A 20,566-nucleotide genomic window follows, 5' to 3' on the forward strand; every position below is an offset into this window, starting at 1 on the left:
AGGGTGTTACTTAGGAACACCTGATCCATGTACCATTTATTGAGCATCTGTTGGGAGCCAGGAAAAGTGCTCAGCACTAGCAATAAAAATCATTGCCCCCAAGGATCTTACAGAGTCCATGAAAGTAAGAGTGACTAGCTGTGCCTTAGCACAGTATGACAGGGCTCGAAGGGGCCAGCAGACGGCCACAAGGAAGCAGCATAATGGGCTCACCCAGGGAGCACAGGGGCTCGGGTGGCAGAGAGGACACTAGGAGCCAGGGAACTAAGCACAAACTGGGTTTTCTTGTTCACTGTGAAATAATGAGTTTGGACTTGACGGTAACACCAGGGTTTGAACCTCCAGTGGCGTGTGCATTCTTGGTGGTTCCCTTGTCTTCACACCAAAACACCAAACATAGAGAAATTACAGACAAAATACACGAACGAATCACTCAAGTGAGATACCTACGCCCCAAACCATGTTAAACATCTCCAGATTAAAAATCTAACGGGGGCACTTGGGTGGCTCAGTCGGTTAAGCCACTGACTCTTGATTTCCACTCAGGTCATGATCTCGCAGTTCGTGAGTTCGAGCCCCACATCAGGCTCTGCACTGACAGCACCAGAGCTTGCTTGGAACCCTCTCTCTCCCTCTCTCTCTGCCCCTACCCCTGTTTGCACTCTCTCTAAATAAATAAACATTAATAATAAAAAGAAATCTAACAGGAGCACACAGTGTAAGCCAAACTAAAGCCAGGAGGTGTGCTGGGCTACGGGCCCCAAAGCAGGAAAGGGCAGCAGGAAATGAATCCCATGGGGTAACTGTATGTAAAAAAGAGTTCATGTGAAACGGGGTCAGTAGCCCGGCTCCTTGCTTAAAACGAGGGACGGGAGAGGGGGGCGATCCTTCTTGATTATAAAATTAGACTGAAAAAGGCCTTTGCTAACTTGCCGAAGCTACAGCTCAGGAAGCTGCTGACCTAATGCCAGCTGGCTCAGTGACGGAATCTGTGATATCACCAAGAGCACCACGAGGCTGGTGCCCTGGTCCACTGACACAAGACCTGATTCCGATCTGGGAACTGCAAAGGCAGGCAGAGACAACTGCAAATCGGCTACCCCAGCAAGAAAAATCACAAAAGGAGACAGCCATAGGAGGCAGAGAAAGAATTTCCACCAGAGCGTGCCTGCAAAGCTACAGAATGTGATGAAAACACCAACAGCAGCAATAACCACAATATGAATTCACTGGAGACAAAATTAATAATCAAGTGATCTGAAAAAGATCAAAGAAGCACATAAAAGATCCACCAGGAAATATATGAATAATAAATTAACCAAATTTTTAAAATAGAAACAAGCAGAAATGAGAAAAAGAACTAGAGGGCATAAAAAATAACCAATCTGGGATGCCTAGGTGGCTCAGTCAGTTAAGCACCTGACCTGGGCTCAGGTCATGATCTCACAGTTCATAGTTCGAGCCCCATGTCGGGCTCTGTGCTCACAGCTTGGAGCCTGGAGCCTGCTTCGGATTCTGTGTCTCCCTGTCTCTTTGCCCCTCCCCCTCTCGAAAATCAACAAATATTTTAATAAGTAAATAAATAAGCATTTTTATAAAGTATAATCTGTAATTTAAAAAAAGAACCAACTAAAAACCTTAGAAATCAAAGACAACCACTGTAATTCACAAATAAAAAGTTGTATGTCGTTCAGATAATTTATTATTAGTTGGCTAACAAGTGACCCTTCCCCTCTGATTTGTCCACACAGGGCTCTGAATTTCCAGAGGGAGCAGGTATACAAGACCCTGTTGGACGCTGCGATTCAAAAATGAAAGACCCTGGGTACCTGTCCTCAAAGAACTCTGTAACAGCGGTGCTAACAGAACACTAAGATTACAAAGTAGAACAGAAAGTAAATTGCCCAAAATGTAAGCATTTTTAAGTTACAATGCTGGTGGACATGTCTTAGTTTTCATAAACTCATCCAGCCATCTTTACTAGAGTTGGCACTTTACATTAGACAAACATTCCCACAAAATTTCATCTGAATGGAGCCAAAATAACAAAAGCTGCTTCTGTATTTGAACTCACCTAGCAACTATGCTGGTTTACTCAAAGGAGGCCACTGAAAAAGTACCCCATTGAACAGTCTCGAAAATCAAAGCCCACTTCTTGCGATATTATTCTTAGTAGAAAGCAGTCACAAGCAACAACAGCCTTGTTTTCATTTAACTGCTTAATTATTTCAATCAATGGTAAAAACTACCCGGGGTGCCTGGGTGGCTCAGTCAGTTAAGTGTCCAACTTGACTGTGGCTCAGGTCATGATCTCAAGGTTCATGGGATGGAGCCCTGCAGAGCCTGCTTGGGATTCTCTCTCTCTCCCTCTCCCCTCCTCCCCTGCTCTCACACACACACACACACACACACACACATGCTCTCTCTCTCTCTCAAAATAAACAAACTTAAAAAAAAATCTTTAAAAAAGTAAATTAAATTAAAAAACAAAAAAACTACTGTATCCATATTAAGATAAATATAATCAATATGAATTATGTGTGAAAATGTTTACTCTCTAACATTATACTCCAGTAGGAAACGCTCACTCTATTCCAAAGTTCCTATAATAATAAAAAAAAAAATCTATACTTTTAAAAAAATACATCAAAATTGTTATATGATTGCAGACAGGATAAAAATCATAATTCTTCCCTCACTCTCTAAAATAAACATTAATACAAAGTACTAAAACTCAGCTCTCCTAATCACAGTCAGAAGCAGACAGAGAAGGCAGAAAATACTATGTATAGTACCAACTATGTAAGAGGATACAACCTGTATCAAATTTGGAAAGTCCATAGGATACATGTGGTTCTCATTCCATCAGAGACGTTAATAAAGATATTTTTTTTATTTGTTTATATACTAACCCATGTTACCAATGATCCAACTTCACACAATTAAGCTTCTGTTAATTACAATCAATTTAAATTCTCCCTCTTCATATTTTTTTTCTTTTTCCCACTTCCCCTCTGGCAACCACTAGTCTGTCCTCTGTATTCATGAGTCTGCTTCCCTCTTCATGTTTTTAACAAGTCACTTCCCAATGAGCAGTCAACAGAACATTTTAGAGAACAGAAATAAATCAGCCAAGAAACTAATGACACAGATTTCCTCACCATATCTAACTTCTCAGAATAAACCAAACACCAGAAAGTATCTCCTTGTTTAAATACAGACAGGTGCACGGTACGGAGCTGAATCAGAGTATCCGATCTCTGATGAAGCCACATCATTCCAGTTTGGCCAACAATAAACTTTTTCTTTATTTTAAGTACACTGTGAATGCTCCTGAGGCCCCTGAAATGAAACACAGGACACTTACTCATGACTGGAAAGATCTCTGTAGGCTGTCGCAATCAGATAGTAAATCAAAATCCGCTGTCCAAGGTTTCTCAGAAGAATACATGTCCTAGTCAGAAGAGAGAGAGAAATCATCTTTTTAAAGGTCAGCATTTAAAATAAAATTTTCTAAAAAGAAACAAAACTAACTTGGTTTCAACAATTTTCTATTTCCATAAGAACTTTCTAAATATAAAACTGTCATCTAAATATATAAAAATTACCAGTCTTAAAAACCAATCATGATTCCATTTATATTTTCCTTTTACAGGAAGTTACCCCAAAAGCAAATAGTATGTACACAGTCATTACCACACAGAAACTCATTAACAGATATCCTTTGTCTTCACTTACAAAAAACTTATGGCATATCATACCTGTTAAATTTATTTTGATTACACATAAATAATTTATATACACTATCAAATAAAGATCACCAAAGTTATTGCTATGTACTTTCTCTAATAATGGGCATTTTCCTCATTATAAAGTATGGTTTCATTGTTTAAAAAAACTGGAAACACAGCAAAATAGAATGAAAAATTCGCTCACCACAAATGCCACTCTATCTACCCAATTATGTGGGGCTCACTTCCTTTCAAGGAATTTCTTTATAAGTGTTTTTAAAACACACTTTATAGGGGCCCCTGGGAAGCTCAGTTGGTTAAGCGTCCGACTTCGGCTCAGGTCACGATCTCATGGTTCAGGAGTTGGAGCCCCGCATCGGGCTCTGTGCTGACAACTCAGAGCCTGGAGCTGCTTCAGATTCTGTGTCTCCCTCTCTCTCTGCCCCTACCCTGCTCATGTCTGTCTCTCTCTCAAAAATAAATAAATGTTAAAAAAAAATTAAAATGCACTTTACTACATACAAAATTTTGTATTTGGTTCTTTCCACTTCAGTGTAACATAAAGCATCACCCTGTATTAGTATAAATACAAACTAAATATTCCTTGATTAATATATTAAAGAAAGTGAAGCATAAAGTAATACTAATGCTATGCTTCAACATAACTATGGATGCACAAGTGCCTCCCCAAACCTAATACATAAAATCCCACAGATAAATTAAGTTTTGATATAAAATTTACACTGTGCTTCCTCATTTACAGCTTTCTTCATAACCTGATGAACTACTTTTTGCAATAACAAGAAGCGATGGTTACTTTATTTTCTAATTCAATTAAGAACACAGCATAGTACTAAGGACCCTTGCTTCTGAAACAGATTAAAGTTGGGGTAACATTTTTGAGGAAACAATGCTGGTCTCATCTATATTCTTTGCTCACGTAATGTAAAATACATGAGAAACACAAACGTACAAAATGAAAATCTGTATGCACAGCATGATTCGTATACTGTAATTAGCCATGGCATATAATCACAGACTGCCACGTAATCATCTGACCCCCATCCCACAGGCTTTCTTCTTATCTATACTGTAAATACTATGATTTTCATTTCCAGATAACCCAATTATCCCAAAGGAAATGAGAAGCTGTATGGAAAATCTAAAATAACATATAATCTACATGTTAGTTTTAGAATACATGACCAGAATTTTCTCACTATAAATATACTTCCTTGATGGTGGTGCTTCACTCAGTCTAGTAGATCTGCTTTCCCTCCCAGGGAACTAGGAGGTCAAACAGGCTGAGCCCCAGAGCATGCTGAATGACGACACAGGAAGGCAAGCCCCTGGTTCCGATACACAAGGTACATTCAACATTCACAGATGACCCAGGAGTCTACTCACAGTTCACTAACACTTGCAGAGTCTAGTCTCTGTGGCCAGGGACTTTTCTCTTTGCTGCTGTTTATAACAAAGTTTTTAATCTTAAATTTAAAAATTCCTAAATGGCAACATCAAAGCATTTTATACTAAGTAGTGCCTCCTACCCATAATCATAAAATGCTCAATAAATACTTATTCAAGGATTGAAGTTCCTAAGATATTAAGTTTTCTTATCACTAAAAATAGTAACCTCAAAAATACCAGGATAATAAAACTTATAAACAGTGGATTTATGACCTTACCATCTAAGGTGATAAATATACTTTACAAATATGCAACAATGCATGAATTGGAATTACTGTAAAAGGTCATGGAGTAGTTTTTAGAAGAAACATAATTTGAAATTACTTGTGACTGAAGTCACTGCTTCAAAACTCTTTAACCTAATCGCAGCTCTGAAATGCAGCCCCTCCTATCTGCTTTCAAAGTAGGCAGCACGCAAATTCTTTTCAGCAACAACACAGTTCAGAAGCATGTAAGATAAAATGTGCACAGGGGCGGCTGGGTGGCTCAGTCGGTTAAGCATCTGACTCTTGATTTCAGCTCAGGTCATGATCTCAAGGTTAGTGAGGTTGAGTCCCACGTCCGGCTCTATGCTGACGGCATAGAGCCTGCTAGGGATTGTCTCTCCCTCTCCCGCTCTCTCTTTGTCCCTACCCTGCTCACACTTGTGCTCTCTCTCAAAATAAATAATGTGCACGTTCTTTCTCCTCCTCTGAATGCTATCCCCTCCCAATGGACATAGAAAAAAAGAAAGGAAGAAAGTCTAACTTTGTTTTTCACAAGAGGGGGAAAAAGTAATTTGTCTTAAATCCAGTTTCATATAATAGGTAAACTGAGGTATTTGTGTAAAATCTGGCCTTTAAAATCATTTTCTAGTAACTTGAGCTATGCTGTTTATTCTCGGCATGAGAATTTACACTCATACCAACCTAACACGGATTCTTTCAAGGGACACCTGCAACATTTTGAGACAAAACTTGATATGCATGAATAGTAAGCAGGGCTAAGGATAAGCCATCCTGACAGGAAACTCAAGGTCTAGTTAAAGGTAAAGCAAATTCGGGCGCCTGGGTGGCTTAGTCACTTAAGCGTCCATCTCTTGATTTCGGCTCAGGTCACAATCTTATGGTTCATGAAATCGAGTCCCACATCGGGCTCCACATGCTCACAGCGCAAAGCCTGCTTGGGATTCTCTTTCTCTCTCCCTCTCTCTCTACCCTCCCCCCCCACGCACATAAAATACATAAACATTTAAAATAAGTAATACTTTTTTTAAAAAGTAAAGCAAACTCCGCCATATCTTCTTCTTTACTGCTGGCACTAAACAGCCTAAAATAATTTCTGATGCTTTTAGACAGTTAAAACCTCTTGAAGTCTCTAAAAGGATTTCTGACTTTCATAACACCAGATAATATATTTGAGAACAAGCTCAGCAGTCCCAATTATAATTATTTTAAAACTTAACAGAATTACAAACCATAACATACGGTATCATCTTCTATTGTTCCTAATAATATTCTTTCAGATCAAATGAACAGTAATTCATTTCACTGTATACGAACTTCTCCTATGGAAAGAAACACACAAGAAGCCAATCTCCACCACAAGCCGATGGGACTTCCGTTCTTTTCCTCTCAGCACAAATTAAATTTGAGAAAATCAAATTTAATCTTGAGAACATTATACTAAGTGAAATAAGCGAGCCATCTAGAAGACAAACACCCGATGATTCCACTCATACGAGGTGCGTAGAGAAGTCAAATTCAGGGACGGAAAGTAGAAGACTGGGTAGGACAGGAAGTTAATGTTCACTGGGGACAGAGTTTCAGTTTGGGAGGATGGAAAAGGTCCTGGAGAGATGGATGGGGACGGTCGTACATCAATGGAAATGTACTTAATGCCACTGAACTGGACACTTAAAAAAGGTTAAAATAGTAACCTTATGTGTGTTTTACCGCAAAAAATACAAATAATATGAAAAAAAAGAGCGAATCCAATGTACCTATGGCTCCAAAATAGCAAGCAAATCCTAAAGTCACAGAAATTTGTTACAAAGAATCTTAAGTGTTTTTATGAATAAATATCCAAAACCAACCACACATTTCTAAAATATCTGGCTTTAAAGGAAAAAGAAGCATATACCTGAGAAATAGCTAGGACTCATTACTTATATATTTTTTTAAATCCTTCCAATTAAATAACTAACGCAGGCCCTGTTAAGGCCAGGAGCAAAACAAATACTTTCAGCACTGAATGTTAAAGTCCTTTCCAGTTCCTCCACCACCACTGTTGCCTATGATTAAGTTCTCAGGTTCATTTGTTTTTTTTCTGTCCACCCGCAAAATATTTCTCTCTAAATAAATATATACACCTTTTCATTCAAACGCTCTTGTATCGGTAAAATACTCACACCAAGAAGCTGAAGACAATGTGCAAGACTTTAAAACTTTAGCCACAGCTCCGTTTTTATCTTTTAGCATCATTAAATGTTTTGTAGAATAAAAAGGATGGCAAAAAAAGGTATTTAATTAATTCTTCCTCATAATTTCTAACTTCATAGTCAGTTTCCATTTGAAGAACTTCCACTACTTTACTGTGAACTTTCCAATTTTACCACTCGAAGTAAGTACCTCTCCAACTAAACATAAAGCTGTCAGGTAATTCTGTTTCCGAGATTCTTGTGTCCAAAGAGCTTGCGAACCCTCTTACTACATGACGCCAAAACTACTTGATAAAATATAATAATTTTCCTTTTAAATGCACAGCAAATCTCATAAGCAACTAAGAGAAATCCTCAGAGACCGAAAAAATGAACAGGGGCACAAAGAGAGGGTGGTAAGTAGGCAACGATGCCAGCAACGACCCTTAGAGGCGACTGCCAATCTCCCATAACTGAGCTGCACTGTCCAGTACTGTAGCTACTAGCCAGCAGCTATTTACATTTAAATTAAAACCACATAAAATTTAAAATTCCATTCCTTTGTCACACCTTATACATTTTAAGTGTGGCTACTGGCTGCTGTATTAGCAGAAGTCTGTAACATTTCCATCATCCCTGAAAATTCTACCAGACAATGCTGAAGGGCTGTCGGTGCTGACAGTCACGTGTGGGACAAAACCAGAGCTTCACACAGTACAACACGGAAAGTCAGACTACAGATAAGCACATAGAGCCTGGCCGCTGAAGCGCTACATCTTCAATAAAAAGATTTAGCTATGGGAAAAAATCTGCCCCGGAGGAAGAGTAAAGGAAACTCTCTTCTGAGTCTAGGTTTATTTGTGTTAGGGGGAGGGGCGGGGAAAAGGGGAGTGGTCACCGGAAATCTGTAACCAAAGCCAACCTTCACACAGGTTTCAAGTTCAAATCCATACACTTTTATATTATAAAAATCTCAAGCCTAGAAGTTAAGTTGCACTGGTTTGACACTGTCCTCAATCGCAAACTCCCTCTGGAAGAAAGCTCTCTTAAACCAAGTCTCATGAGCATTTTCACAAATGAAGATACGGTAAAAATTAGCTCAAAATTTAAGATTGTATATAAGCCAGATTCGACAGAAATAAGCAGACTAATCACAAATATGTCAAAAAGGAAAGGACAATAATGTTTTGAAATACAACAGAAAATGAAAAATATGAGCAAAAAATGAGGCAACAAATTTCGAAAAGAATCAAGTGAAAAACAGGATAACTAAAACTAAAGCTCAACAGACAAGTTCAGCAAAGTGGATGCTGCTAAAGAGAGAATTAATGAACCAGATGACAGATCTGAAATCATCCAGGACACAACAAAGACAAATAAAAAACATAAAGGAAGATCAAGAGACACGAAAAGTAGATTAAAACATCTATTATATATATCTAATTTGGAGTATTAGAAAGAGAACATTAAGAATGAGGGAGAGACCCTCTGCAAAAAGATAATAGCCAAGAATTTTCCGGAACTGATGGAAGGTACTCATGTATGGACTCAGGTTCAGCAAATTCCAGAAAGTATAAATAAAATGGAAACTGACACCAAGAGATACCATAGTGAAACTGTGAAACATCAATGACAGAGTTCTTAAAAGCAACCAGAAATCAAAGGCAGATTACTTACAATGGAACAACAATGGGAGCCAGAAGACACTAGAATAATACCTTCAAAGCTAAAAGAAAGAAACTGTTAACTATAATTATACACTCAACACAGCTAAGCTATCTTTTCAAGAAAAATGACAAAATAATGAAAATTTCAGACACAAACTGCGAGAATATAAACAGGTCCTCATTAACGATGCTTCCAAAACTGTAGTTCACAAAGATGGAAAGTGATGCCACAGAGAAGATCTGAAATACAGCAAAGAATGGTGAGATAAAAGTTGTAGACACAAGTAAACACAAACAAATATCAGAGGTATGATTTCCAAATCAGGAATTACAAAAAGAGAGAGAGAACGCGCTAAAGTACTGAACAACAGCATGTAATCTAGCAGGGAGGAAATGAGAATGGAAATATTCCAAACTTCTTATGTTGTTATTTAGGAGGAAGAGAGGGCACATACTATCTTTTGTTCCTTGTCTTCCTTCACTCTCTGCTCTCGCTGTGGCTTCCCTAAGGGTAGGACATAGTCCCCACCTCACGGATGTGGGGGCCTGACCATATGACGTGTTGGACTCTGGGCAGAACCGATGCTGTCCCATTTCTAAGTGGAGGGTTTAAGAGCATTGAGCTTGGCGTGTCTCTTGTACCCCAGACTGCTGCTGGTCTGACAAAGTAGACACCCAGCACCCAACCCACAGCTTACAGACAAGCCTAGCCAAACCCAGCAGAGACTGCCAAACCTATGAGCTAAGACATAAATGTCTGTCATTTTACACCACTGACATGTTGAAGTGGTTTGTTACACAGCAGTATTATTGCAAAAGATGACTAATACAGAGAATAAGGACATTAACTTTAAATGCAAATTAAATTTGTGAGTTTCAGTTCTACTAAAAAGCGTTCCTCACTAAATTTGTGAACATACACACACACACACATAATGACCCTATTTTAAACATAAAGTTCCAAAATGTGTACAATCCACATTAAGTTGTTTAGGGGCATATGCATACGCAATGTAACTATCCAGAAAAGCAAAAGATCACTAGAGCCTAAAGCTGAGCCTGATGGTTTCCTCAGGACAAGTAACGGATGGAGGAGGAAGGGCAGGGAGATGTGATGCAGGATGACACGGACAACGTTCTAGCGTTTGAGCTGGGGGAGGGGATACCACAGGCACCATGCCATTAGACCCTACGTAACACATGTTACGCAGAGCTTTTCGTCGGAATGTAATGTTTTATAATATTTTAATATGAAAGAGGAAAGTTTTTCCCCAACAATTCAGAAGCGAAATGATTACAAATAAGAGTAACAGAAAACGTATACCTACCCGTACAAAGGAGTTAAATGTATTTATCATGTTTAAACTATAATTAAGAGGCAGAAACAGTTGTAGCGACTCATTCATTCTTTAAAAAAGTCAAGTGATAGGCAGCTCCACGACAAATTGCAAGAGAGCGTTCCCGTGCACAGGCTGCGGATGAGACATCACCCCCACGTAAAAGCAGCAGGCCCTCCCCAGAGTTGCATCACTTGTGCTCTCTGATCTCAGCCATCCGATCACTAAAGCTTCTGTTCTCGCCCTCGGAGTTGCACAAGCCAAGTTCATTTTCTAGGAGAAATTCCTAGATCCTGTTTTACAGCATTGCTATGTGTTCAACTACCAGGCCAAGAAAGAGCGTAAGAAAATTTCCTTTGTTGAAGCTTGATGTGTAACAGCAAAAAATAAATAAATAAATAAATAAATAAATAAACAACTTAAATGTCCAATAATAAGGGATGAACTAAATGACCAGTTGTGAATTTACACATAATGGCCTCTCAGGTATCCATTTTTAAATGTCTCAAGAAAATTTAATGATGATGAGTGAATGAGTGCTCAGCAATGTACTTTATGCAACTTTCTGTCAACAAGAGTTATCAGAAATGATGCCTCAACCAATTTATTTCCCAAAGGGTTATAAAGCGATACTTAAATGATTAATGTTGGGTTTGTAAATTTAAAACAAATAGATAATATACAAATTTACTATCCATTCAATAAATATTTACTGAGCAGCTATTATGAGCCAGGCAGTGTTCTAGGCCCTGTAGACATAGCCAAGAACAAAACAAAGACCCTGGCCCCATGGAAGTTATGTTATAGGAATTCTAGTACCTTCCTTTCTTAATTCAGATTCACAGTTCATCGGTTCAAATACATATGTTGGGAACATATACATACATATACATGTACCAGTAATGTGTTCTCATTCCAGATGAACAACTTGAGTTAATATTAGAGTCATTATTCATTGACACAAAAAGTCTCACCACTGTACTCTTCTAATTCTTGGGCTTTCTATAAAGAATGCTCTTTCTGCAGTTTATACCCCCTGAAACACAATGCTAAATTTGAATAGCTTTCAGTATTTTCCCTGCTCAAGAGAAGTGAAGCAAATCTTCTGTCAGCGCTAGAGTGAAAGGTTTATTTCTCCTAGTCACTATTCACTCCATCAATATAGCACTTCCTGCTAACAAGGTCAGAGAAAGAGATGGGCAAAATGTGAAATCATTGGATTTCCTCAGTTTGTTCACACGTGTATGTTAATGAAGCATCAGATAAGAATAAGGTCTAATTTCCTCTTCTACAGGTAGAATCTGAGTTCGGTTTCCAGAAGAGCTTATCAAATTCCAGTAGCTTTACACTGGCGAACGTGCCAACTTTTATGTATTTAGAAAACCAAAGGTCCTTTCCCAAGCTTCCTTACCTACAACTATAGAGGCAGGGCCTTTCAAAAGCAGTTCATAATCTGTTCAGGTTATAACTGCCTAATGCACTTGATACATCAGAAGTGCACGGAATGCCTGAGCCCTGCAGATCAAAGCTAAAATGAAGGATACAATATATCTGACTTCCAGAGGCCTGGCATCATTTAAAAAGTCAGGTAAAAACTCCAGATTCTAAATACAAGAATCCATCCATCCCTTCAATAAATACTTATCCAGCTAGACAACAGGCAAAAACTTCTCAAGGGGCTGGAGATAAAAAAAAAAAAATCACGACAAACTTGGTCCCAGTCATTTTGCCACTAACAAAACAAACTCAGGACAAAGGTACTATGAGGGAGATGGGAGTCAAGAACTTCAGCTCATGCAAAGGCCCTGCAATGAATGAAAACGAATAAATTTGTGGGTCATAAAATGCAAATAGACCAAGTTGAAGACAGGTAAATTCATGTAGTCAATAAAATTGGAATTCAGCAAACTGATGGCAGATCATGGGCCTTGAAAGAAGATCACTCAAAGTATAAGAAGTCCTAGATGTGAGAGGCACAGCTGAGACTCAGGTTCTTCATCTGTAAAATGAGAGTTAAACTTTCCAACTCACCTACCACTCAAGACTATCAAGGGATTATGCATGAAAAATTGCTTTGGTAAACTAAATATCTTCTATACGCTAGCACTGATTCAGCCTTTTTTTTTTTCAGGTTTGATTTTTAAATGAGTTGAAATTATTTTTTAATGTTTTGTTTTTGTTTTTTTATTGAGAGACAGAGAGAGAGAGAGAGAGCATGAGCAGGGGAGAGGTAGAGAGAGGGGGAGACAGAACCCAAAGCAGGCTCCAGGCGGTCAGCGCAGAGCCCAACACGGTGCTTGAACTCACATACCACGAGATCATGACCTGAGCCAAAGTCAGACACTTATGCAACTGAGCCACCCAGGGGCCCCTAAAATGATTTTTAAGTTCTCTTTCTAGCACTGTAAGATTTAGGAACTAAAAACTAATCTTAAGTTAGTGAGTAACTAAGAGAATTTTAACTTCCCAGGCATTATTAGTAGGATCAATCAATAAATTATTGCAGAAAACCAGGTATGAGCTGAATGAAACAAACCGGTCTATAATGTTGGTTACAAAAAGGGGGGAGGGGCAGATTCAAATGACACTTCGAAGAAAGTTAAAATGACTATCAATAGTGAAGGAATCAAAAGAGTAACCTGAGTTCGAGGGAAGAACCCGGAGGGCATTCTTCTGGCAATCCTTGGTGATGGCAAATTACGTAGGAAAAAGAGTTTGCAGCAGAAAAATATTTCCCAAGCAAGTCTGTTAGTTACTTAACACTAACTTGAATACATATTCTAAAACGCTCCTTTAAAAATTACTACCACTCTTCCTTCATAGACTATTCTACCTAGTCCCTATTTTCCAATAACCAAGCATCTGGCTGGGAAAGTAAAACACAGAGGAAACGCTACATAAAAGGCAAGATAAGGGACTTACGTTTCCAACAAAGCTAGACCACATATTACACACCAGGCCTCTTGCTTTAAATATAATTAAAAAGCTAGACAACTATATGTATTCTTTTAATTTCTAAAGGTATCAGAGGATATAAATTGGTACAACCACACTGAAAAAACTGGTAGTAACTAATAGGGTAAAATATGTATCTACCTAGATTACGCAATAGTTGCACGCCCAGGGATATTTCCAGAAGAAAGGACTGCGTAAATCCAACAAAATACATGTACAAGAATGTTCACAGCTTTACTACAATAGCCCCGAACTGGAAAGAATGCCAGTGTGTGCAAGCAGAAAGGGTAAACAAATCGTGACAGACTGTGTATGAGCCTGCTAGTGTGGCACACTCGATGTTCCAATAATGGTGACTACAACACTTCTGGTCTCACATGGTCTTCCAGATTTTTCTCTCTCCATCACTTCTCTGCCTTTAGGCTAAGATCAGGGGCAGAATCTTATCTCTCCCCATCAAGAGGTTGAGTCTGTTGCCCCTCTCTTTAAACCCTGAACTGTGAGATTATGACCTGAGGCGAGGTCAGGGGTCTGTTTCTTAACTGACTAAGCCATCCAGGGACCCCTCAGTCTAGTGTCCTCTTAAATGTTATTCTCTAGGTTCTTAATTTTGGTTAATTGTGTTTTTCATTCTAGAATTTCAGTTTGGTTCTTTTTAAGTGGTCATGTCACTTTCACAGTTTCTAATTCCCTGTCAGAACTTTCAAGCTTGGTACATCTGTTTGGACAGGGTAATAAGCATGGCAACAGTCCCTCAGTCGTGCAGATTTTTCCTGTAGTCTTTTATTTCTCGAGGGGTCTGATCTCCTAACGTTCCTGCCTACCTTTGATTGTGTACTCTTCATTCAATTTGAAAAAAATATTTCTAGAAGTGACTATGGCTTTAGGTAAAGCTTATTCTGTTGCTTTTGCCAGGCACTTGGGATTATCTTTATTCAAATTAAGGCTTATAAGTACCTCAAAGAATAGAATGCAGTGGAAGTAAAACTGCATTAAGTTTCAAAGCCAAGTCCTGGGAGAGGCCACAGAGCGTGTGTCTGGCTCTCAGGCTCCGCACCACCGCATGTGTGCTCCCTAGAACACCGCCACCATGCTGTGAGCACACCCAGGCCACAAGTGTTCAAGTGTTGGTCATCAAATGGCAGGCGTGGGGCAAAACTTCCAACACTTTTAGGCCCAGCCTTCAGGCAGCCCTTCCTGACACCAAATCCAGCTAAGACAAGCAATGCTCAAGTTACAGTTTTGTGCGGGAAATCAAAGTCATTGTTTAAGTCACTGAGTTCTGAGACAATTTTTTAGGTGCACCTAATAATAATCTCGCAGTTCATGGGGCTGAGCCCTAACACCGGGCTCTGTGCTGACGGTGCACAGCCTGCTTGGGATTCTCTCTCTGCCCCACCTTCCTCCCACATGCGCACACCCCCGTTCTCTCTCTCAAAATAAATAAATAAACTTAGAAAAAAAAGAGCCTATTAGATAGAGATAAAGACTAATTTGGTAAACTGGAAGACAGACCAAAAAACATATATATATCCAAAACAGAAAAGAAACAAAAGAATGGAAAATACAGAAGACAAGTGAAATGCACAGAGGCTTTCGTGAGCTCTAACACCCTGGAACTGAAGTCCCAGTAAGAAAATACAGTAAGTCTAACTGAGTAACAGCATAAAATAATAGAAATATATCTTTATATTTAAAGTGTAAAATACATATGCCTTTTAAGACATTAGGAGTTTAAAATATAAATGCGTTTTAAGACATTAAATGGGTTTAAAAAAGAAGAAAGAAAGAAAATCCACTTAAATATTTTTAAAGTCCTTTCACATTCTCTGGAGAGTAGAAGTCTCAATTAATATTACTCTTTAGTACGTTGAGAAAACATATTAGAATTTTGTAGGCAAACACTAAAGGAACAGCAAAAGAATACATGATCCCACGCTAATAAAAAAGAAGTAAATGGAAGAATTTTTTTTAAAGAGAATCCAAAAAAAAATCTAGAATGAGAAAAAAATATGGAAAATAAGGAAGACAAATAGTTTTTAATTTTTAAACACTTATGTCAATATAAAGTTATTAGATGCCAATTCATTTTTATAATAGTCATCAGCAAAATACACAAAAACATCTGGCACACACACCTAACTTTTATAAAATTTTAACCAATCCTTTACATTGTGACTGACTTTTCAGAATCTTACTTCACTTTCTTTTCTTACCACAGATATGCTAACAAGCATGAAAATGTCCGAAAACCAAATAAAAAGAAAAGGGTATACAAAAAAAAGCCCACAAAGCCAACTGGCTTATAAACACTGCATTAGCTCCATAACAAAATATTAATTTGCCATCACTGATCTATGTAAAGTTATTGAAATTAACATATAAGAAACTCAAAAACAATATTAGGTTATTTCATGAAAAACATTACTCTAATATTTTTAATTCACTTGTTAACTTAGTGAAAGGAAAATGGCAGCATAAAATGATAACTTTTTCTCACATCAATATCAGCAAGACACAGGTGCAACATGTACCTCTATCAGAGAATAACCATATATCTATTTAGAGCCAAAAACACTTAAGCAAACGAGATATGAAACTCCAGAGTCAACTCTTGACCTTCCTATAGGCAAATGAAACTACCTGCCCTTTAATAAATTTTTTTTTTACTTTAGGGTAGACTGTTACTACCATTTTGTGAGAAGTAGGTAATTTAAGCTCTTCCACAGAAAACAATGCTACCAAAATTAAATCAAAATACCACATTCATATCATATAGTATCTCTGTAAAGAAATCAAAGAATCGTTTTCTTTACTTCCAGTCTTTCAGATATAAAAGCTAAGGAGGGAGCGGTGCCAGGATTAGAAAACTAGACATCAAAGCGTCCAGAGAGGCACTTCCAGGTCTACCGCGGTTACAGTCACCCAGACTGACCCCCTTTCCGCAAGGGCTAAGGGGCAGGACGAAGGTTCCCCGAGCCTTCCCCACACTGGGACAGTGGCCGCCCCCCAGCCCCGGGGAACTAAGTACGGAGGCGCAGGCGTTCTTATCGAACCCTCCCAAGTCTCTTCAGGGCCCACTCACCTCCCCTCTTCACCCACTATCTCCTGTTCCTTCGGGCCTGACAAGGCGCTTGCCCCACCACCCCCAGGTCAGGTCGGGTTCCCTACACACGGCTTTTATGGCTCCCGGGACTTCACTTCAGAGGACCTGTGTCCCTGCTGCTGACAAGGTACCTAGCACGAGGCACACAGAAGGCACTGGAGAAATACTTGCTGAACAAACAAATCTGAATTTATGATTCCCCCCAATTTTACAGAGAAACAAACCTTTAAAAATCAAGTTATTTACATGAAATGATACAGCCTGGAAATGGCACAGACCAGTGGAGAATCCGAGTGTTTGCAATCCAAATTCCCACGCTGTGACCCCCCACGGACTATAACGAAATGTGCTAGAAGACAGATTTCTTTCAAATTAGCATTACTTTTGTATTGACTTCCACTGTAAAACGTGAGATACTTTTAGTGGGGGGGGAGGGGGAGAGACTCTAAAGACAAGTGACCCCACCTAAGTGCCAATAGGCCTCTCAAAACTCACCCAGAAGGGACAAACTGTAACTTTCTGGGAATTAATGGTCAGAATATTGTTGATAAGGATACCATTGCACTAAAGCAAAACAGGCACCATTAAAGTGAAATTGCAAACATACACCGGAATGTAACCACTTGTCTCCTTCCCTCCGACTAAGTCTCCAGCCTGCTTCAAACTGCCTTAATTAGCATGCCCAGTGCGTGTTAACCATCCTAACCATGTTTTCAATTTGCCACTAACTTCAATTTACCGGCCTCTTTCTCAATCACGTTCGCTGGCTGCAGGAACTCGAGACAGATGTGCACATGGCGGCCACGGCTGACCAGTCCAACCTCTGCCTGGCACTGGAGGCCAGGTTGGATCCGCAGTGCCAGGAAGTCGTCTTGGTTCCCAGTAACGCCCAGGACGGCCAGTCCATTAACAGATGGCGGCAGAGCTGACACTTCCAGTTACTGCCTTGTATAACCAGGGGCAGTTGTCCTCACCGGGAGAGATTTCATGTCAAAGCACTGTTACAATTGGTAATGGGCTGTCCTCACCAGACACAAGTAGACCAGGGAGCCGGAGAGGCTCGCTCAAAACAGTCAGTAGGCACAAACACCAAGACTCGGGCCCAAATTCTTAATGTTTGGCAAACGATGCTTCCTCAAATGCCTGTGAGACAACTCACTAATTCTTTCAACAATCATCAAAGGGAATTTGTGAACTCAGGATACCTGTTTTCCTTTAAAAATTAATGCGGGGCGCCTGGGTGGCTCAGTCGGTTAAGCGTCCGACTTCCGCTCAGGTCATGATCTCACCGTTTGTGGGGAGCCCACGTGGGGTCTGTGCTGACAGCTCGGAGCCTGGAGCCTGCTTTGGATTCTGTGTCTCCCTCTCTCTCTGCCCCTCCCCTGCTCGTGCTCTGTCTCCCTCTCTCTCACAAACAAACATTAAAAAAAAAGTTTTTAATAAATAAAATTAATGTATACTTTTATTAGCATAATTTTTTATATCATATTTTGACATATGTACGTTTGACATCTTTCAATTGCCTGTGTAAACTACAGCACAGGATCAACAGCCACTCAAAGCAAAAACCTAAACTAGGTTTACAAACTTTATTAGCGGAAACAGCAAACTCATAAAGATTTTTAATTTTAGGGTCTGAAAGTGTGAGAAATAGTGGTAAATAAACCACTGTTCACGTGATGCTGGCTAACTTAATTCTTACTAAAATGACTTTACAAAAGGGAAAAAGTAGCCGGACTTCCCTCCATGAGAACTTCCCAGGGATTCAACGCATGAGGGAGTTGGCCACGGTGATCTCTAAAGTTCTGTCCAACTTTGCTGAGCTACAAAATAGTCAGTAAGGATCCCAGAGACTCGATTCCAGCTATAAATGGATTAGTGCAGGATTAAAACCACTTCCTTCCAGTAAGGAAAATATTTAAGATCGTGTCCCCGCTTTCTTTCCTCCCATTTGTGTCACATTATTTCCCAGGACTGGATAGTGTCCCCATTCAAACACCCTTCCCAGTCCCATGAGGTGAGGGACCCACTTAGCTCCTCTTCAAGTCTCCTGACGGAAAAGCAACTGTGGATTAAAATGCGGGGAGGGGAGGGGGCGGGGTGGGTTTAATTCTCAATTTAAAGAAATCTCTTCCAATTTACAGAAACGTGGCTTCGCAGACTCCTCGAATCTTCCCTGGCATTAAAATACCTGCGGGCAACCATTCTCACGCGTCGGACACGCCGCACCGTCGCTCGGCTCTGAGCGCAAACTACTTTGCAAACTTTGCACAGACGCACAGATTTCCAGGCTCCCCGGAGCCCGCATTCACCCCATCTTCCTCGTGCCGAGTCGAAACAAAGTTCCGCGGCACGAAGGCAGTAATTAAAAAAAAAAAAACAAAAAAAAAAACAACCGAAGTTTGCCTCAGTCCTGCCCACTTGGACTCCGCAGGACGCAAGTGAAACTTGCAAGAGAGACAGAGACACGTCTCCCGGGGACCGAAGCCCGCTCCGGGGGGAGGGGGGCGGCGCGGCTGCCCTCCCCCAGGATCTGGCGGACCTGGGTCCTTTCCACCCGGCCGCTCCACCGGCCCTCAGGTCCCCCGCGCACGCCGTCCGCCGCAGACCCTCCCCGCACGCCCCCTGCATCCCAGCGCCCCCAACCCGGCGCCCGCCAACCTGCCAATCAGTCCCGCGGAGCCCCACGACCGAGGTTCCGGGGGGCACTCGGACGGCCCCGCGCAGGTTTCCCGAGCCCGACCCTCGAGGGCTGAGGCGGGGAGCCGCAGCTCCGGCCACCTCCCCGGGGCCGGGAATGGCGGCGTCCGGCTCCCCCGGGCCACCCGGACTCCCTGCCCGGAGGAAACCCCGGAGACCGCCGCCGCCGGCCGACCGCCTGCGGTGGGAGATGAAGAAATGAAGTTACCTCCGGACGGTCCCGTCGGCGGAGGCTGCGGCAGGGCGCAGAGCGGGGAGTCGGGGCAGCCGAGCAGGTCCCGGCGCGGCGGCGGCGGCTACCGCAGTGCCCTCCGCCCCATTGTTTCCCTTCCAAGAGGATCCCGGCGAAGCCGAGCCCGGGAACCAGGAAGTTCCCCCGGCGCGACACCTCCTGCCGCCGCTATGGAAACGGCCCCCGCCTCCCAGGGCGGCTCGCCCGGGACCCCGCCTCCGCGCCGCTGGCCCCGCCCGCCTCACGGGCTGCCGCCAACCGTCGCCGCTGCGGCCGCGGCCGCCGCCATCTTGGCGCGGCCGGGCGGCCCTTTCCCGGCGGCACGTGCGCGCCGCTCCCGCGTTCCCGCCGGCCGCGGGGGCGCGCTTGCAGGGCTGTGGGGGGCGGGCGCAGCTCCCCGGGATCCTGGGCAAGACGCGGCGCCTCTGGCCCCCTTCCCCCCGCTCCCCGGCCGCCGAGCGACCGAGGACCCGCGCCGCACTGCAGACCCCGGACCCCGAGCGAGGCTTCGAGGCGCGGCGCGGAAACGACCCACTTAAGCTGTTCCATTGAAAAGGTCAAGGGACGGGCGAGACCCGGGCCGGAGTCGGTAGAGTAGTGGCCCAGAGCGTGGTCTCTGCAGCCGCGTCGCCGCGCGTTCCCTTTCGGGCCCATCTTCCTAGCTGTCAGAGCTAGGAAGCTCGAAATGTCTCCGTGCCTCAGTTTCTTCGTCTGTAAAGTGACATGTACGTACCTGTCTCGTAAGGCTGTCATTTGGAAACACCAAGTGCCTGGTAGTAGTGCCACATGATCGTTCAGTAAACTGGTATTGCTTCTGACCAAAAAAACCACATTTCTGTCATTTTCCGGGAACTTGGGTGTTCCAATCAGCACTACTTTAAATAGGCTGCTGTCTCAGATCCCACTGCTGCTTAAAACTTCCCAAATGTTCATCTTTCGTCCCATCTTTCTCTAGGTCAGCTTTCCTTTT

General features: G+C 41.7%; 1 protein-coding gene across 2 annotated transcripts in view; it reads right to left on the reverse strand.

Annotated features, from left to right (window-relative positions):
• Positions 1-19,750, reverse strand: part of USP6NL (USP6 N-terminal like) — a 177,284-nt gene extending 157,534 nt beyond the window's left edge. For both annotated transcript variants that reach the window (XM_039246017.1, XM_039246016.1), the window contains exons 1-2: positions 19,573-19,750; positions 3,368-3,454 (exon numbers count right to left, since the gene is read on the reverse strand). In XM_039246017.1, coding sequence (XP_039101948.1) covers positions 3,368-3,371 — 4 coding nt within the window. In that variant the 5' untranslated portion in view covers positions 3,372-3,454; positions 19,573-19,750. The remainder of the gene's footprint in view (positions 1-3,367; positions 3,455-19,572) is intronic.
• Positions 19,751-20,566: the final 816 nt, after the last annotated feature.

Source organism: Hyaena hyaena, unplaced genomic scaffold (assembly GCF_003009895.1).
Source record: "Hyaena hyaena isolate Hyena2069 unplaced genomic scaffold, ASM300989v1 scaffold_276, whole genome shotgun sequence".
In the NCBI taxonomy this organism is placed as follows: domain Eukaryota; kingdom Metazoa; phylum Chordata; class Mammalia; order Carnivora; family Hyaenidae; genus Hyaena; species Hyaena hyaena.